Source organism: Geotrypetes seraphini, chromosome 7 (assembly GCF_902459505.1).
Source record: "Geotrypetes seraphini chromosome 7, aGeoSer1.1, whole genome shotgun sequence".
NCBI classification, from domain to species: Eukaryota; Metazoa; Chordata; class Amphibia; order Gymnophiona; family Dermophiidae; genus Geotrypetes; species Geotrypetes seraphini.
In genome coordinates, this window is record NC_047090.1 from 74,822,056 (window position 1) to 74,839,765 (window position 17,710).

A 17,710-nucleotide genomic window follows, 5' to 3' on the forward strand; every position below is an offset into this window, starting at 1 on the left:
CCCTACCCCTGCTCTAAAGCGTGCTTAAAGCATCTTCAGACTGTTTAAAACATTTCCATCCTGTTGGCCCCACACACAGCTTCGGGATGCCAAAATATCCTGTTTTCAGGGACAGTGTCCCGAAGCTGTGAGCAGGGACAACGGGACAGGTGATCGCTTCCCCTCCCTCCCTGCCATGACAAAGCCAGCCTCCCTCCTTCCCTCCTGCGGCCGATTCAACTCCCACCCCCGGTCCGCCGCCGCTGCTTGCCACCCAGAAGCCTTCTTCGCAACGTCAATTCTGACATCGGAGAGGAAGTTCTGGGCCAGCCAGGCAATGATTGGCTGGCCCGGAACTTCCTCTCCGATTTCAGAATTGACGTCGGGAAGAAGGCTTCTGGGCGGCAAGCAACGGTGGTGGACTGGGGAGGAGGGTTGAATCGGCGCTGGAGGGAGGGAAGGAGGGAGGCTGGCTTTGGTGCAGCAGGGAGGGAGGTAGGCAGGCAGGCTGGCTTTGGGGGAGGGGGTGGGACAAAGGCTGGAAGGCAGTGAGAGGGACATAGGAAGGAGGGAGGGAGGAAGGAAGGAAGGAAAGAGGCAGAGAAAACGGGGGGTTGTAAGCAGAAGAAAGACTAGAGAGAGAAAGGCCTGGTCCAAAAGGGAAAGACAGGAGGCAGATGAAGGACTATGAGAGGTGCAGACAGAGGGGGAGAGACCTTGAGAAAGAACAGAGAGAGGCAAGATCATAACAGAGGAGGGAGAGAGAGGAAACAAAAGTACAAAGGAGAACTGACACTGGATCTGGGGGCACTAAGGACATAGGAAGGAGGCACTGGAGACACTAAGGACATGGGAAGGGGCACTAAGGAAGGAGCACTGGGAACACTAAGGACACAGGAAGGAGGTACTGAGGGCACTAAGGACATGGGAAGGGGCACTAAGGACATAGGAAGGAGGCATTGGGGGCACTAAGGACATGGGAAGGGGCACTAAGGACATAGGAAGGAGCACTGGGGGCACTAAGAACATTGCATATTTTAAAGTCTTCTGCCTTGACATCTTTGAAACCCCCCCAATATAAATGATAATTAACATTTTCTCTGCGTATAGTGTGCTTTGTGGTTTGTTTTTTTAAAATTGTATGGTTACCATTATGAATTAATAAGATATTATGTGTACATGAAAAATGAATGGAAGAAATTGGGGGAGGGATTGGGGTGGGGCTAGGGCTGGATTGGGGCGGGACTGACAATTAATCGATGTCCTGTTTTGATGAAAAAAATAAATGGTCACGTTAGCCATAACTGACTCTGACCACCAATTGTTGGGGAGGCCATGGCCCTATGGCCTCTCCATTATTTCCCCCTACCTCTCCTGCCTAAAATCCACATGCCATTCATTTTTCATTTTTTTGTAAAACATGGTCTAAGTCACAAAAACCCACCTAAACTCACCAGATAAGCACTGAAAACACATAACACAGACCCCCACACACTACCCCAGTGATCACCAACCCCCATCACCCCCATAAAAATTGTATTCACAACTTTAAATTTCAGCCTTCAGACCATCATCACCTGGCCGCCTGGCATAGGAAAGCACAGAGGCAGCTTAAGTCATATTGGGGGTGGGTTTGGGATCCATAGAGAGGAGGACCCATGCCCATAAGCCCCTGTAATCACTGCATTGAAACTTAAACATGTGCACTCCCCTATACACCCCCAAAACCCTTTTTTACTGGCATATAAGTGGCTCCTGCAGCCGTAACGGCTATTGGGGTGGTAGATAAGTGGGTCTAGGGGATTCTGGAGGTGGTTTGGGGGCTCACTATCATCTATAAGGGAGCTGTAGTGAGGAGAAGCCATGGCACCCTTTTTGTGAAGTTCACAGCAGTGCCCTGTAAGGTACCCCACTATTTAGGTGCCATGTCTAGGTGTGCACTTTGCAGACCCCTCCCACGTCCAACAGGGCTTGTTCTAGGCGTTTTGGACTTGGATGGAAAGTTGGACGGAAATGTGGTATAAAGATGGACAATTTAGTGGCTTGGATGATCAGATTGGCAGGACGTATAATTAGACGATTTTCAAAAGTAAAACAAAGTTGGACGTATCTTTCGAAAATGTGTCTTAGGCTCTTTTTAACTCTGGATGACTTGCGAGATGGATGTAAACGGACTTAGACGTCCCTTTTGATTAGCCCTCTCTCTCTTTCTTTCTCTCTCTCTCTCTCTCTCTATATAGACTAGTGTTTAAGCTCGTTAGATTAACGGGTGCTAGATGACCGCCTCTCCTGCTTTTGAACCTGGGCAGGGGCAGAGGCAGAGCCGGGACGGGAGGGAGTGACGGTGGGAGAGCAATTTCAAAGCCTCGGCAACGGTGGCTCCTTGACCAATCCGCGCTTACAACGGCCCCACACTCGCGGCCTGGCTGGCTCCCCCACCAAAGCCCTTCGCAGCGGCAGCCCTTCCTGCATTCGTCCCCGTGTCCCAAGCCTCTCCGAAGGCCAGCTCCCACGAAAATGGTACCCCTCTGTCCAAAGCTGCGGCGGCAGCCTCCCTCAAGACACATTTCAAATCTGACATATTGTAATCACAAAACAGAAAATAAAATTATTTTTCTTACCTTTTGTTGTCTGGTCATTATTCATACCATGTAGGGGTCCCAGGCTATGGTTGGCTTTTGATAACTCGCTTGCCAGGGCCCCTTCTTTCTTCTTCCCTCCCTCCATCCCTGCAGCTGAAGACAGGCACCTCCCCCCAGTGGTCTGAGACAGGAGGGAGCAGTTAGGAGAGGGTCTGAGGGCAAAGAGGAGCTCAACAGCGCACAACCACCTTTCCTTCCCTCCCTCCATCAGGTGCAGTGAATCCACCAATGTTAAAAGGAGCCGCGTCGAAATCGGAGGCCTGCCACTGCCGTAGCACGTTCCCCTCTGCCTTGGTCCCGCCCCTTCTCTGACATATGGGACCGCGGCAGAGGGAACGTGTTACGGTGGCGGCAGGGCTCCAATTTCAAAGCAGCTCCTTTTAGCGGAGCACCGTGAAACTTTTTTTCTTTAGGCAGCCCCGGGGGGAGGGGGGAGTCGTCGACGTGCAGACCGCTGTGAACAGGAGCGGCGGCAGGACCATGAGGCGGGAGTGAGCAGTTCGGCTTCCCCTATCTGGGGAAACCGGGGAAATCGCCGTGCCGAACTCAGCTGGGCGTCGGGAGTGAGTTGTTCGTCTTCCCCTATCTGGGGAACCGCCGTGCCGAACTCAGCTGCGCTTGGGGCCGTAGTAAGCGCGGGGCATGCTGCACTCTTGGCGGCCACGGACCTACGGATCATGGAAGCACGCCGATAAGACTGCGCATGCGCTGCCTACGGTTTTATTATATAGATAGATATAGATATATATAAATAGATAGATAAATGTGTGAGTGTCGGAGGTTTTGCCCAACACTATCCATATAACCTTTGATGGACTTAAGTGTTCACTGGCAGCTGATGAATATATAAGTCCATTTTCAAATTGAGCCATTGGGTTGATATTCAGTGCTACTCAATCAGGCAGGGGAGGCTTCTGCTGCTGAACAAGTCAGGAGTACATATTCAGCTGCATATAACTGGAGACTATTGCTATCAGCTCTGACTATTGGGTACTCTTCAGGCAGTGCTGGGAAGAGTCAAGGCAGACCCAGAACTTAGTTGGGCACCGCAGATAACCAAGCAAGTAGGATCACATAAAATGCATTAAAAGACCCCCAGTCAACTCTGGGCAGCTACAAAAGTCTCAGCAAGTCAGTGACAGTATATGGATTAGACCCAGCAATGAATTTCTGGATCTAATTCAGGCCTTTCACAGTCAGCACTTTCAAATTGCTGAACATTTTGGACTGAATGTTGATCTAATGGATTTTAAAGTTTAAGAAAAACTCATAATGATTATTATGAATATCTGAAGCACTAGACAACATCCATATTATGTATTAAAGTTTTTATTCCTTGAAGTTAAGAATATTTTTCAAATCAGAAAGGTGTGGTGAAATATTTAGATAAGAGGTCATGTTGCTTTGGAAAATTCAGAAAATAAAGACTTGATTTCTGTATCACATACTAAATTGTTTTAAAAGAGCAGCTGGTTTCAGCAGACAGCATTGATTTCAATAATTTAAGACTCCAGCTTTGTACCAATCATAAGGGTTGTAACAAAAGTACAACTCTTAATTTCTGTTAATCCTTCTAAAGCGATAACTGGAACTCAAAATATCATTAGCACGAAGTCCCCTCCCCCCTTACAAAAATATCTGGTCAGATATCATTCATTGGATGAATTAACAAGTATTTACATACAGCCACTCCATAGGCCAGTAAGATTTTTAACGTTGTTTGAACACAGCGTTTGAGGCAAACAGTAGCAAACAGCAGCAGCAAATGTACAAAACTGAATTACCAACCCAGGATATTTATTCACTCTTAGTCAGACTGTTGTGTCTCACCTCTTACATAACATTCAAGTGCGATTTCTCACAGTGCTACCTTGGCAACAAACTAAAAATATCTAGGCAAGGTCTTCCTTTAAGCCTTATTAAAAAGCTCTCTGTGATTATCTGGTGTCTGGCAGTCTCCAGAATGGGAAATCACTATGTCAAGGTTGGAAAAAGCTCAAGGGACTTTATCCCCTGCCTTTAGAAACTGCAAATTTAACGTGATGTCATTTTGTTCTCCAGTTTAAAATTTTACCGTACTTCCAACAAATAAACCAGCTTGGGATTTTCAGTTAAGCTCATAAACATTCACTTTTTTTTTTCACAGTAATAGCTGGATGGGGAACCAACACTTTCCATACCATTTAGATTTAACTTCTGTCATATAATAACAACAAAGAAAAAAAACACACCTACATTGGTGGTTAATGTAACAATAAAGTGCTATCCTCCCATCTGTATTTTTCATTCTTCTCAGCTCTGTCATAAAGAAGTGCAAATCTACAAAATTGTCTTTGACATATTCCATAATTAAGGTGCAACATTAATTTTACCTTAGAAAAACTACATTTTACAGCCATATGCATTTAAGCTGAACACAGAAACTACTGGGCAACACATTTTTAAGATGATGTTGATGCTAGACTTGCGTTAACTGAATTGTATTGAACCTGCGAAAAGAAATATTCTAAAAACAAGACTTTATGTGCCTGAAAACTGTTCATCGGAGGTGCTAAAATAGATGGAGGGTATTTTAGGGGGTTTTCTCTCAGTCAATAATAGGGCTGAAAACTATTTTATACAGCAGATAAAAGTGCAGGATCATAAAATACATACAAATCAAACTGATGCCACCTTGTTTGACTGCGGTGTACATTTCTGAGTGTCAAGGCTGCTATAAGATTTCTCCTTTCGATGCGATGGTCAGGCAGCGAGCTCCAGGCGCTCAGGCATTTTCCTTTGCAGACTGCAACCTGTCCTGCCTGAGACTTTCCAGCTCCTCAGTTAGTGGCCCTGTTGCTCCTGGGAAAGCGCAGGGAGATGGGGACATGACCTCGTGTTGCAGTGTGGCCGGAGCAGGGCAGATCCTGTCTGTTGTCAATGCCGAGGAGAGGCAGGGGATGGCTGCAGCAGCTGCTGCCCCTGGGATCCCGGGGTACAGAAGTGGGATGGGACCTGCTGCAGGATACAGATACTTCTCCATGCTGTGCTTGTCCAGGAAGGGCATGTAAGCGGCAGCTGCAGATGGGGAGATAAAGTAGAAGGGCAGACAGAGAGGCGCTTGCTGGTTAAAGGGAGCACCCCCAAAGGCCACGAGGGAACTGAAAAGGGCAGCATCTGCTCTCAGCGATGGCTCCATGCTACCCAAACTCTCCCTCTTAAATCTCTTAGGTGGCAGCTCATCCATAGGCTCCTTTTTGATTGCAATGTTCCTGGCTACTTGGGACTGGTTCAGGCCGCCACCTCCCTCTGCTTTTCCTTCCTGTTTCTCGCTTTCTCCCCCATAGCCACTGTCTGTGTCTGTATCATTCTCATTCAGCTCCACGTTCTGTATCCTCTGGATCACCGGGACGCAGTATGCCTGATGCTGTGTTTTGTGGCCACCGTGATCTTGTGAGGATTTTTTGCCCTCAGAGACCTGCTGAGGCGGCAGTGGAGGGCCAGTCAACAACTGGCCAGAGAGCGAGTGCAAATGATTGATGAGCTGGGCACATCTCTGCTCTCTGGGAGTCCAGCTTTCATAACGTGACAGGTACTGCAAGACTTCTTTGGCACAAGACTGAAATCCAGAATGGAAGGCGTCCAAATCTGACTGAATGGGGGATTTCAGAGATCGCTCCCCTGTGACAGGAAAAACAGAGACGTTGGCACATATATTTATGGTCACGCTATGGATTAGCATTATTCCCTTCAACTTTCTTAAAAGCAGTAATAGCAAAATCATTTGCCTATGATTCTTTTACTTATCCCTTCAAATTTGCTGCAATATTCTAAAAGCTCTTTTTTTTCCAATCACCTTCAACTCAAGACCAGAAAAAGACTTAAAAAATATGTTGATCGTCTAGAAACTTGCAGACAAACATACATAGAGATGAAAGAAATATATTTTATTTATATACCACAAGGAAAACTACCACCATATATATATATATATATATATATATTATGCTGTGAAAGACAGGGTGAGAGCCATATTTCCAGGCACCCCTTCACTGGCATTTCACCACCGACTTACCGTTCTGCAAAGCAATTATCTTCTGATGCTGCTGTTCTGTTAAAGCTGTTAGAGCTTTCAAATGTTTCAAAGTTAACTCCAAAACGACAGCCTTCTCCAGATGCCCTAATGTCTTGAAGTGAAAAACGAAAAGAGAGCAACTGGTTACTTCATGGGTCTAAAACAATGTTACTGTCACAGCAAATGAAGCTCCACAGACCGTTGGAAAGAAGCTGATTCTTTGCGCCTTTTTTTTTCTTGCATATTGCTCTGGTTTAACCCAGACTTTTAGACTTCCCTTCATGCCTGAACACTAATTTGCATTCTATTTAGGTAACACTTTAAAGGCTACTTTTTTTTTTTTTTTAATCTTTATTGAGTTTCAAACTTTGACAGTACAATACAATTAATTGAACATAAAATGCTGCATAAAACATATTTCTTAATGTTTCTGGTCCAATGGCAATTTTCTGGAAGAAGGCAGACAGCCTATACCTTACCGTCAGTTTCAGATGCTCGGGCAGCAGATCTTTCAGCTGAGCTATACATTCATTGATCCTATCCCGTCTTTTCTTTTCTATCAATCTGTGGGGTAGTTTGTATGTTTCCTGAATATAAAGATGGAAAAGGGCCCATTACATAAGGACAACTCGAGATACCTTCAAGTGCATATGCCTTTAAGCTGCAGGTTTCACCTTCTCTACTGCAAGTTAATCAGCAAACGCTTAAAATTCATGGGAGCAAAATGAAAAACGCCTCGATAAAGAACATGCATGCGTTAAAAAAAAAAAACTAGCAAAAGACAATTAGCTGCGATTTATTAGAAACTGCACCATTAAGATTCAAAAACTTGGTCTTACCTTGCTTTCATCACGCTTCATGCCTCTTTTGGGTTTACAGATATACAGGGACGGATAGTCCACTCTGCAACGTACAGATGGAATATAATTAGGTTCTGGCTGTATTTCCACTTTGCCTAGGAAATGCCTTCATTGGCAAAATGCACAGGCACCTTACCCTATGAAATCTCTGTGCTCCAGCAACTGTCTCTCTTGCATACGAGGGATCCCTTCGTCCATATTTGGGAAGAGCTGGGGGGGGTTTATTGGTAAATTGGTAGTCGTTGACGATCGCTCTAAAATCGTGCACATCCAGACTTCTGCAATTTAAAGTGAGACCCAGTTTCCAGACTGCCCGCTAGCACACTGCCGCTGCCGCTTCCTTGCAGGAAAACAAATGGCTGCAAAAGTCCTAGAATGACTCAGAGGCGCCACCTATTGGTCGGAGAACATAGCAGACAGAAAAGGCAGACGCTGCTCAGAACAAAGAATTTAAAACAGGAGACAGTTTTCCCTTAGGCTTTAACACGTATGAAAACGTTAGACGAGGGCCTTTATATAATCTGAGCATTTTCCCAAATTATTGCAGCCACACCCCATTAAAAAGAAGGTTCATGGCTGCCATACCTCTTGTGTTTGCAACCAGTTAGATGTGTTAGAGACAGAAGTGTCATACATTCATTATGACAAAAAAACAAACAAACTAGGGACAACTTCTCTAGATGTATATTATATTTGGAACGATTCTCCTGTACTTTAAATTCAGTAAAGAGTAAACACAAATGGATCCTAATACCTTTCCTGATATTCAAGATTTCCTTAATTGTTTATAAGCAGAGAACTCATGCAGAGCACAGATCCTGATATTCTTTCTGAACCTCTGTACATGTATCTGTGTTGTATGTTTTGTGTGTTCATTGCATGTGTTGTGTCTGTGCGGGGTTGCTGATGGGTACTTTTTGCAGAAGGCATTTTTGGGATTCAGAGCAGTTTGTGGGGTGGTGGGGCTGTTGCATGGGGTAATTATTGGAGTGGGAACATAGGTTGAGGATGGAGTAGTTTTTGGGGGCTATTTTCTGGGAGGAGGTAGTCTGCAGGATGATGGGGCAGTTGCATCAGTTTTCGGGGAGGGGGGTACACTTATAATTGTGTAGGGGTAGTTTTGAGGTGGGGGCTATTAGGGTAGCAGGGCAGCTCTGGGGTTAATTTTTAGGGGTAGTGCAGTTTGTGGAGTGCTAGGGCAATTGAAGGATGTGTGTCATTTAGTGGGTAGTGGAGCAGTTGTTGGGAGCTGGTCTTGGGGGTAGGACAGTTTATGGAATGGTAGGGGAGTTGCAGGGATAGTTTTTGGGGTGGTACAGTATGTAGAGTGGTGGAACAGCTGTATGTGTGTGGAGGAGCATTTTTAAGTGGAGGCAGTTTGAGGTAATAGGGCAGTTTTAGGGAGCATTTTGAGTGTGGGACAGTTAGCAGGGTGCTGGAGCAGTTGTAGAGGGTAGATTCTGAGGTGCATGGGACACATTGTGTGGTGAAGTGACATTAGTGAGGGCAAAGTTGCAGGGAGCAGTTTGTGGCTTTTGGACAAGTATCATGGGATAGTTTTTAGGGGTGGGGAAGTTTGGAATGTGGGCAAAGTTACAAGGGGGATAGTTTTGGGGGCGTGGGGCACTTACACGCAGAGGGTTATTTTTTGGGTGGTGGAGGTAATTTTTAGGAGTGGGGAAAATATGTGGGAAGGAACTGAAGGGGTAGGGCAGTTTGCAGGGTGGTGGAGCAGATGTGGTGGTCATTTTTGGGGCTGGCCTCAGTTTGTTAGGGAAGTTGTGGAAGGTAGTTCTAAAGGGGTGGGGAAGCTGGTGCAGGGGGGCGTTGTGTGAGACATAGGTAGTTTGGGGGGTTGGGAGAGAAGAGAATGGGGAGAGGAAGTTTGAAAGGAGGAATTTCCTAACTGCTAGAGAATGGCACGGGGGACAAATATGGCCCCTGCGGGATCTAGCTCCATCCTCGTCCCCGCGAGTTCTGTCCCTGTCCCTGCCCCATTCGAGGCTTGTGTAGATGAGGACAGAGCTTGAAGGGATGGGACAGGGACAGGGGCAGAATTCACAGAGATGGAGATAGATCCCGCAGGGACGGCGGCAAACTTGTTCCGTTCTCATTCTCTACCCAAGTTTCACTGTATTTAATTATGCTACAGAAGGTGGACATCCTTCTCTCATAGAAAAGCATTGGGCCATTTTTTAGGGGTGTAAAGGTGAATTTAGAAGGCCCTAGTGTCTATAGGTAAAGCAAGAATCAATAAGTGAGCTAGAAGTGTTAGGAAAATAGAGAAAATTGTCTGAAATCTATTGGCTTTCTCAAGGCCACAGAAATGCATGAGAAAAAAATTATGTATGTGATAAAGAATGTACCTTGAAAAGAACCCCCCCCCTGATAAAATAGTAGCCTTTCTGGTTTAATTAAAAAATTACAGATGTTCCTTTGTTTGTAAAACATACAGAAAGGCACACAGTCTGTTGGGAATGTTGAAGGCAGAATTGCAGTGCCATACTATGCTCTGTGTGAACTGAATACTGCCTTCCAGTGGCCAGTCTCCTAAATAAAGAAAAACTTTCAGTTGGCGAAGTTGTGGTTAAATTTATTTCTCTGGAAATCTTCACTCTAATCTGGTCAATTTTCAAACTCGACTCTTGTATGGCTGGGCTGTGGTTAGGTGTCTCCTCTCTCATTCTCTCAGTTTTGGAGGGTTTTTTTTCCTTATCTTCCTCTCACAATTCTTGCTTTCTCATTCTCTCTCTCTTACACACACACATATGAGGAATTTTCAAAACGTTTCTGCACTTTTATTTTTTTAAACACTATTTATTAAATATCTCAAAAGCAAATTACATCACGTTTCCATATAATCACCCTGTTTTGCGATATATTTTTCACATGACATTCTACGACACGCCCTCTTACCACTTCTCCCGTGAAAATATGAACGTGCAGAAATTTTTTTGAAGAACCCTCGAACATACATTTTTATTTTACTCTGAATGTTGCCACTTCATCCCAGGTCAGTGGATCAACCTAATGTGGTCCTGGTTTTGTCCCTTTACATTCACCAATTGAACTCTGATTGTCCTACTTATTTTCCAAGAAAATTAAATATAGAAATCCATGAATGCAGTGGTAAAGCCAAGACTGATTGGGATGTGGTGGCAATCCTACTTACTCTCTTCCTGCCTCTCTCTGTCAGGTCTCATTCTTTCCTGATCTGTGCCTGGACTGAGAGGCCTCCTAGATTAACTTTCTTCACTTAGGAATGGGCAGAAAAAGAACAGGGAAAATAGACACAGCAAGCTTTGGTAGGCTGGTGTACAGGCTCTGGCAATGCACCTTCTACTCAATCTGAACCCAGAGTACAACTGCTCTGGAATGGGGGGTGGGGGGGAGCAGCCTTCTGAAGGACTGCATGTGCTGTTTTTATAAGGCATGGCTCAAATCCAGCTGCTGTGTCCCCATGAGCCAAATGTTTTCAAGAATCAGTCTAGTACTGCTACCTGGTTTGCAGATCTCTGTATTATTTATTTATTTGTTCATTTTTATAGCCCGTCCTTCCAAAAGCCCAGAACAGGTTACAATAAAATAAAAGTAAAAAAAATATAATGATTTGCTTCAACCTAAAACACTTGAAATACCATTTTAGATAAGTAGTAGATGTTGAAATATAGATGTTTTAACAAAAATGTGCCAGCCTGTGACATATTTTATATTACCAGGACTGTACATGTTGTAAAATCAGCATATCTCCACCCCACACCATCCACCAAGATGTTTAAAAAGCATGAAAAACATATAGAAGATAAACATTGATCTCACAAACGGCCATCTTGGTAAACACAGAATTCCAGAACATTCTAAAAGGGTGTCTATGAGGCAGAAACCAGCTCCACATGTGCAGTATGGCCCTAATTCTATAAACAGTGCCTAAAACTTAGGCACTAAGAATTGTGGTGCTAAGTGTGAATCTATAAAAGTTAGGCACACTTCACAGAATCGCCCTTAGTGGCTCCTAATAAGGGCTTAGGCGTTGATAGGCTTCCAAAACTAAGGCGCACTCTATTTATTCCAGGGTTTTCTTGGTCTAAATAAGAACATAAGAATTGCTTTACTGGGACAGATCGAAGGTCCATCAAGCCCAGTATCCTGTTTCCAACAGTGGCCAGCCCAGGTACCAAGTACCGGAAAACTGTATAGTGGCCAACATGAGGCCGATATTTTTTAAAAAAGGTTTTCCAGAGATGATCCGGGAAATTATAGACTAGCGAGTCGGATGTCAATGCCAGGAAAAATGGTAGAGACTTATAAAGAACAAGATAACAGAAATGGCCCCTAGTCCTAGTATTTTTGGAAAAGCGGTTTTTAGCACCGGCCGGCACCCTAAATGCTCTGCGCTGCTCCACTCACAGAGTTCCTATGAGCATCGGGAGCAGTACAGAGCATTCAGTGCACCGGCTGGCACTAGAAACTACTTTTGTGGTTTTGAAAAAAAGGGGGGGATGGGGTAAGTTAGGTGCCTAGATCGGCTAGGTGCACTGGTCTAGGTGCCTAACTTTAGGCGTAATTTATAGAATCAGGGCCTATGCGAATTCCTCGCCTCTACACGTGGCAATCTCATCATTAAGGCATATCAATACCATGAGAACCAACATTTTTTCTGTCACTGACCCCCTCGCTTTGGAACTTGGCTTCAAACTATATGAGAGATCGCATCATTAGATAACTTTAAATCCAGTCTAAAAACATTTCTTTTTAAAGACGCTTTAGAAGCTTAATCGTCTTTTTAAGGATGTTTTAAGTCAGAGGTGGGCAACTCTGGTCCTCGAGGGCCAGAATCCAGTCGGGTTTTCAGGATTTCCCCCAATGAATATGCATTGAAAGCAGTGCATGCAAATAGATCTCATGCATATTCATTGGGGAAATCCTGAAAACCCGACTGGATTCTGGCCCTCGAGGACCGGAGTTGCCCACCCCTGTTTTAAGTCAATGTTAGTCCAGCCATTCTGGCTGAATTCAGTGTTCTCCTCTCCTTTCTTTTTTTCCATTTTTTTCGTTCTTTCCTTTACAGATTTTGTAGTTTTTCCCTTCCCTCGCTGTGCCAGTTAGTCAATGTCTGTGTCATATGTCTTGATATGTTTTTTCCCTTGGTTGTGTTCTTCTCCCCTATTTGATGCTTTCATGTAATATTTTAAATTATTGTAAAACTGCTTTGAAAAATGATAAGGCGAAATATCAAATTTTAATAAACTTGAAACTGGAACAAATGGTAAAAGAGCCGACAAGAGGCAACGCCACCCTGGACTTGGTACTAAATGGCCTCACGGGACCGACAAAAGAAGTAGAAGTTACGGTACCGCTGGGGACGAGCGATCACAATATGATCAACTTTAAGCTTGACATCGGGAATAGAAAACGTGCCAAAACCTTAACCAAAACCTTTAACTTTAAAAAGGGCAAATACGATCGCATGAGAGCCATGGTGAAACAACGACTCAAGAAAAAGGTGGACAAACTTGAAACGGTAGACCAGGCATGGTCCCTACTGAAAAATACTATCACAGAAGCACAAAATCTCCACATTCCAAGGATCTCCAAAGAGGGGAGAACAAAAGGTAAGGGAGAACCGGCATGGCTTACCAGACAGGTGAGGGTAGCCATAAAAGAAAAGAAGGACTCTTTCAAAAAATGGAAACACATGAAAACAACCGAAGCATGGAAAATATATAAAGATGATCAAAAGAAATGTCACAAGGCGGTGAGGGATGCCAAAAAGGACTATGAGGAAAAAATAGCGCAAGAAGCCAAAAACTTCAAACCCTTCTTTAGATACGTGAAAGGGAAAAAACCCGCAAAAGAGGCGGTGGGACCCCTGGATGACCAGGGAAGAAAAGGGTACATCAAGGAAGATAAACAAATTGCTGACAAACTAAATTCCTTCTTTGCGTCCGTCTTTACAGAGGAGGATACCGCTAAAATACCAGAAGCAGTGAAAGTGTTTAGTGGAGTAATAGAAGACAGCCTCACCACAGTTGAAGTGGAGTTGGACCAGATATACTACCAGATCGACAAACTTAAAAGTGACAAATCCCCTGGACCGGATGGAATTCACCCGAGAGTTTTAAAGGAATTGAAGGTTGAAATCGGAGAGCTATTGCAAAAACTTGCCAATCTGACAATCAGAACTGGACAGATACCAGAGGACTGGAAGATAGCGAATGTCATGCCAATTTTCAAAAAAGGATCGAGAGGGGAACCGGGCAACTACAGACCTGTGAGTCTTACGTCCCTGGAAAGATGATTGAAGCACTGATCAAGGATAGCATAGTCCGGCACCTAGATACACACGACTTGATGAAACCCAGTCAACATGGGTTCAGGAAAGGGAAATCATGTTTAACGAATTTACTTCAATTTTTCGAGACCGTGAACAAGCAAATTGATAATGGAATGCCGGTGGACATAATATATTTGGACTTCCAGAAAGCATTCGACAAAGTTCCACATGAAAGGCTTCTCAGGAAACTACAAAGCCATGGAATAGAGAGAGATATACAAAGGTGAATAGGCAAATGGTTGGAAAACAGAAAGCAGAGAGTGGGCATAAATGGGAAGTTCTCAGACTGGGAGAAAGTGACTAGTGGCGTGCCCCAGGGCTCAGTGCTTGGGCCAATCCTATTTAATATTTATATCAATGACCTGGAAGACGGAATATCCAGTGAGATCATTAAGTTTGCAGACGACACAAAGCTATGCCGGGCAATCAGATCGCAGGAGGATAGCGAGGAACTCCAGAGCGACTTGTATCAGTTAGAGAAATGGGCAGAGCAATGGCAGATGAAGTTCAACGTGGAGAAATGCAAATAAATGCATTTAGGTAGTAAGAATAAGGAATACGAGTATAGAATGTCAGGCGCAACTCTGGGTAAGAGCGAACAAGAAAAGGACCTGGGTGTACTGATAGATAGGACCCTGAAGCCGTCGGCACAATGCGCGGCAGCGGCAAAGAAAGCAAACAGAATGTTAGGCATGATAAAGAAAGGAATCACGAGTAGATCGGAGAAAGTCATAATGCCGCTTTATAGAGCAATGGTCAGACCACACTTGGAATACTGTGTCCAACATTGGTCTCCCAACCTAAAGAAGGATATAAAACTGTTGGAGAGGGTGCAGAGACGAGCAACGAAGTTAATAGGAGGTATGGAGAACTTGGAATATGAGGAACGACTCAAGAAACTGGGACTGTTCTCCCTTGAGAAGAGGAGGCTGCGAGGGGACATGATCGAGACGTTCAAAATGCTGAAAGGCATCGATAAAATAGAGCAGGAAAATAAATTATTTACATTGTCCAACGCGACACGGACAAGAGGACATGGTTTGAAGCTAAGGGGGGACAAGTCCAGGACAAATGTCAGGAAGTACTGTTTTACGCAGCGAGTGGTAGACGCCTGGAATGCTCTCCCAAAGGAGGTTATTAAGGAATCCACTGTGCTGGGATTCAAAGGCAAATTAGATGCACATCTCCTTATGAGAGGCATAGAGGGATATGGGTGACTAAAACTACATCAGGTGTATACCTGACTGGGCCTCCGCGTGTGCGGATCGCCGGACTCGATGGACCATGGGTCTGATCCGGAGATGGCAGTTCTTATGTTCTTATGTTCTTATGAAACGTATAGTACCTAGCGTCCATGAGATCCCCTCACTGTCTGTCTAGCGCAGGGGTGGGCAACTCTGGTCCTCGAGGGCTGGAATCCAGTCGGGTTTTCAGGATTTCCCCAATGAATATGCATGAGATCTATTTGCATGCACTGCTTTCAATGCATATTCATTGGGGAAATCCTGAAAACCCGACTGGATTCCGGCCCTCGAGGACCGGAGTTGCCCACCCCTGATCTAGTGCCTGCATGAGAAAATATCTAGCTGGATTCCAGTGGAGACATTAAACATATAGTGCTAAATATAAAGTGGTATTATACTGCAGAGCAAGGGGGCGGTAAATTCTATAAATTGTGCTTGAAAGTCGGCATCTGAAAAAAAATCAGCCCTAACCAGTAGTCTATAAAGTTGGTCTTGGAGTTCTTCCTTGCCAGTAAGGTTTTCAGGATAGAAGACAAGAAGCAGACCATATGAAGAAAAACTAAAACTTAGCTTTATATACCGGGTCTTCAGCCAGAAAGGAGCTTGACTCGGTTAACAGTAACTAAAAAAATACTTTAAAAAGTAACAATCAGAAAATATTAATATAACCAGTTTCCAAAGTGTTTGGCAAATAAAATAGTTTTTATGTATAACAATTTTTATTGAAAGAATCAAATAATCAGTACAATAGGATAATACAAAAATACATTCAATACAATAAGAATTACAATAATATTTCATACAAATTTAAATCATTCTTTCAAATTTAATTTCCATATGAATTAATTCAATCTTATCTACACCCCCCTTAATTCCATCCCCTACCCACTATCTTCCCCTAAATGAAATCCCTCACCCTGGATGAAAGTTGACAAAAATAAAGAATTAAAATAAATAACTGGAATGTAATTATTAAACTTAATTTTCATAATAAATCATTGATAACAAAACTTCGTATTTTTGGTGAAAGATTCTGAATATAAGGATCCCAAACCTCCATAAAAAGACGAGTTTTTAAAGATTTACGAAAAAGTTGAAAAGGACAAGAACCCCTTCAAATAAGAGGAAGTTTGTTCCATAGTTGAGAAAATTTGCAAACCAAGGATTGACAGGAATTCTTGACTCCTTTGATTCCTTTCACTGAAGGAAGGGAGAGTTTGAATTGTTGGGTGCCTCTTGCATAGGAGAATCTATAAGCACTAGTGTTTTAGCCCGTTACATTAACGGGTGCTAGAGACTCCTCTTCCTGCTGCCCTTGTTCCCTCTGTTAGGCGGTGAAATTCAAGATGGAGGATTATACCGTGAGCCGTCGCCGAGATCACCATTAAAGCTACGGAAGAGCCTCCGCTCGCCTCTGTATAAAGTGCTTTTTTTTTCGTTGTAGGCTTCCTCCCCCTCCCTTTCCCCTTCCCGTCCCACCTTTCACTTTTTCAACCCCCTTGCATTTCCCTTTGCTGTGATCGTGCTTCATCCGCTCCTTCTCCTGGCCTCACCGCTACTCCTGCACAGAGTGGGGGAGACCTGCGGCGGCGCTGAGTTAACTTCTCCCTTCCTTCCCTGCTTCCCTCCCCCTTCATGCCTGCACTATTCAAGCAGATCGGACAGCCTTTTCCTGCTTTCCCCCCTTCCCACCCCCCTTTCCCGTGCCTGCTCGGAGGGGAGGCTCTCTCCCGGGATCTCGTTGTCACGGGAGAAGCAGCGGTACATGAATAATAATTGTAATCCATAGGGGGGTGCGCTGACGACGAACTGTCTTACTGTGAGTGAGGGGGCGTGAAGTGTAAGGGAGCCAGCAAGACCACAGGGACCGTTGTATGCGCACTCATGCCGGCCATGGAACTACGGGTCACGCAGGTAAGAGTGCGCATGCGCGCTTAGCGTTTTATTATAGTATATTCCATAATAAAGGGACAAGAGGGATGAAGATACCATATAAAAATGTAAAAGTAATACGTGCACATTTAAAGTGTTTCCTGAGATAGACCGGAAGCCAATGAAGATTTAAAAGCAAAGGAGACACATGGTCAAATTTACTTTTTCCAAAAATTAATTTCCCAGGAATCAGTGTCTGACGTAGCTGTGTTTCACCAGCTAGGCTGCGTCAGAGGCATACAACCAGCTGGTGACACACAAGAACTTCCACCGGTACTGAAACAAATGATCCTAGGTTCATTGTTGATTCCTCAGATCATTGATTAAAGCTACATTTCTTCATATGATTAGGGTTGCCAGATTTCCTCTTAAAAAAAAAAAAAAAAAGAGAACACCTGGCTCCACCCCATTCTACCCCCAGCTCCGCCCTGCTCTGCCTCCGGCACCGCCCCATTCCACCCCCAGCCCCGTCCCGACATGAACCTCCAGTCTCCTTCCCCAAGCTCGGGGCCACGTCTGGAGGCCTTCTGCACATGTTGAAGCGATGATGTCAACGTGCATGTGCATATGAAGTTATTGTGTCACCATCTGAGCATGTGCAGAGGGCCTCCAGATGGGGCCCCAAGCTCTGGGGACTTCCAAAACTCAGACAAACTGCCAGGTTT

General features: G+C 44.4%; 1 protein-coding gene across 1 annotated transcript; it reads right to left on the minus strand.

Moving 5' to 3' along the window:
- Positions 1 to 3,934: 3,934 nt before the first annotated feature.
- BHLHE41 (basic helix-loop-helix family member e41) lies at positions 3,935 to 7,950 on the minus strand. Its single transcript, XM_033951416.1, has 5 exons — positions 7,672 to 7,950; positions 7,515 to 7,578; positions 7,155 to 7,262; positions 6,676 to 6,787; positions 3,935 to 6,281 (listed from the first exon to the last, which is right to left on the minus strand). Exons 1-5 carry the CDS (start codon positions 7,803 to 7,805, stop codon positions 5,386 to 5,388), a joined length of 1,314 nt encoding a protein of 437 aa, XP_033807307.1. The 5' UTR covers positions 7,806 to 7,950; the 3' UTR covers positions 3,935 to 5,385.
- Positions 7,951 to 17,710: the final 9,760 nt, after the last annotated feature.

What these genes read in the sequence shown, in the direction of transcription:
- BHLHE41 (XM_033951416.1), bottom strand. Translation starts at nt 7,805, where the DNA reads ATGTGCACGATTTTAGAGCGATCGTCAACGACTACCAATTTACCAATA. An exon ending in GAGCACAGAGATTTCATAGG is followed by an intron (nt 7,579 to 7,671) that starts GTAAGGTGCCTG and finishes TGTACGTTGCAG; the next exon opens with AGTGGACTATCCGTCCCTGT. An exon ending in GATAATTGCTTTGCAGAACG is followed by an intron (nt 6,282 to 6,675) that starts GTAAGTCGGTGG and finishes TTCCTGTCACAG; the next exon opens with GGGAGCGATCTCTGAAATCC.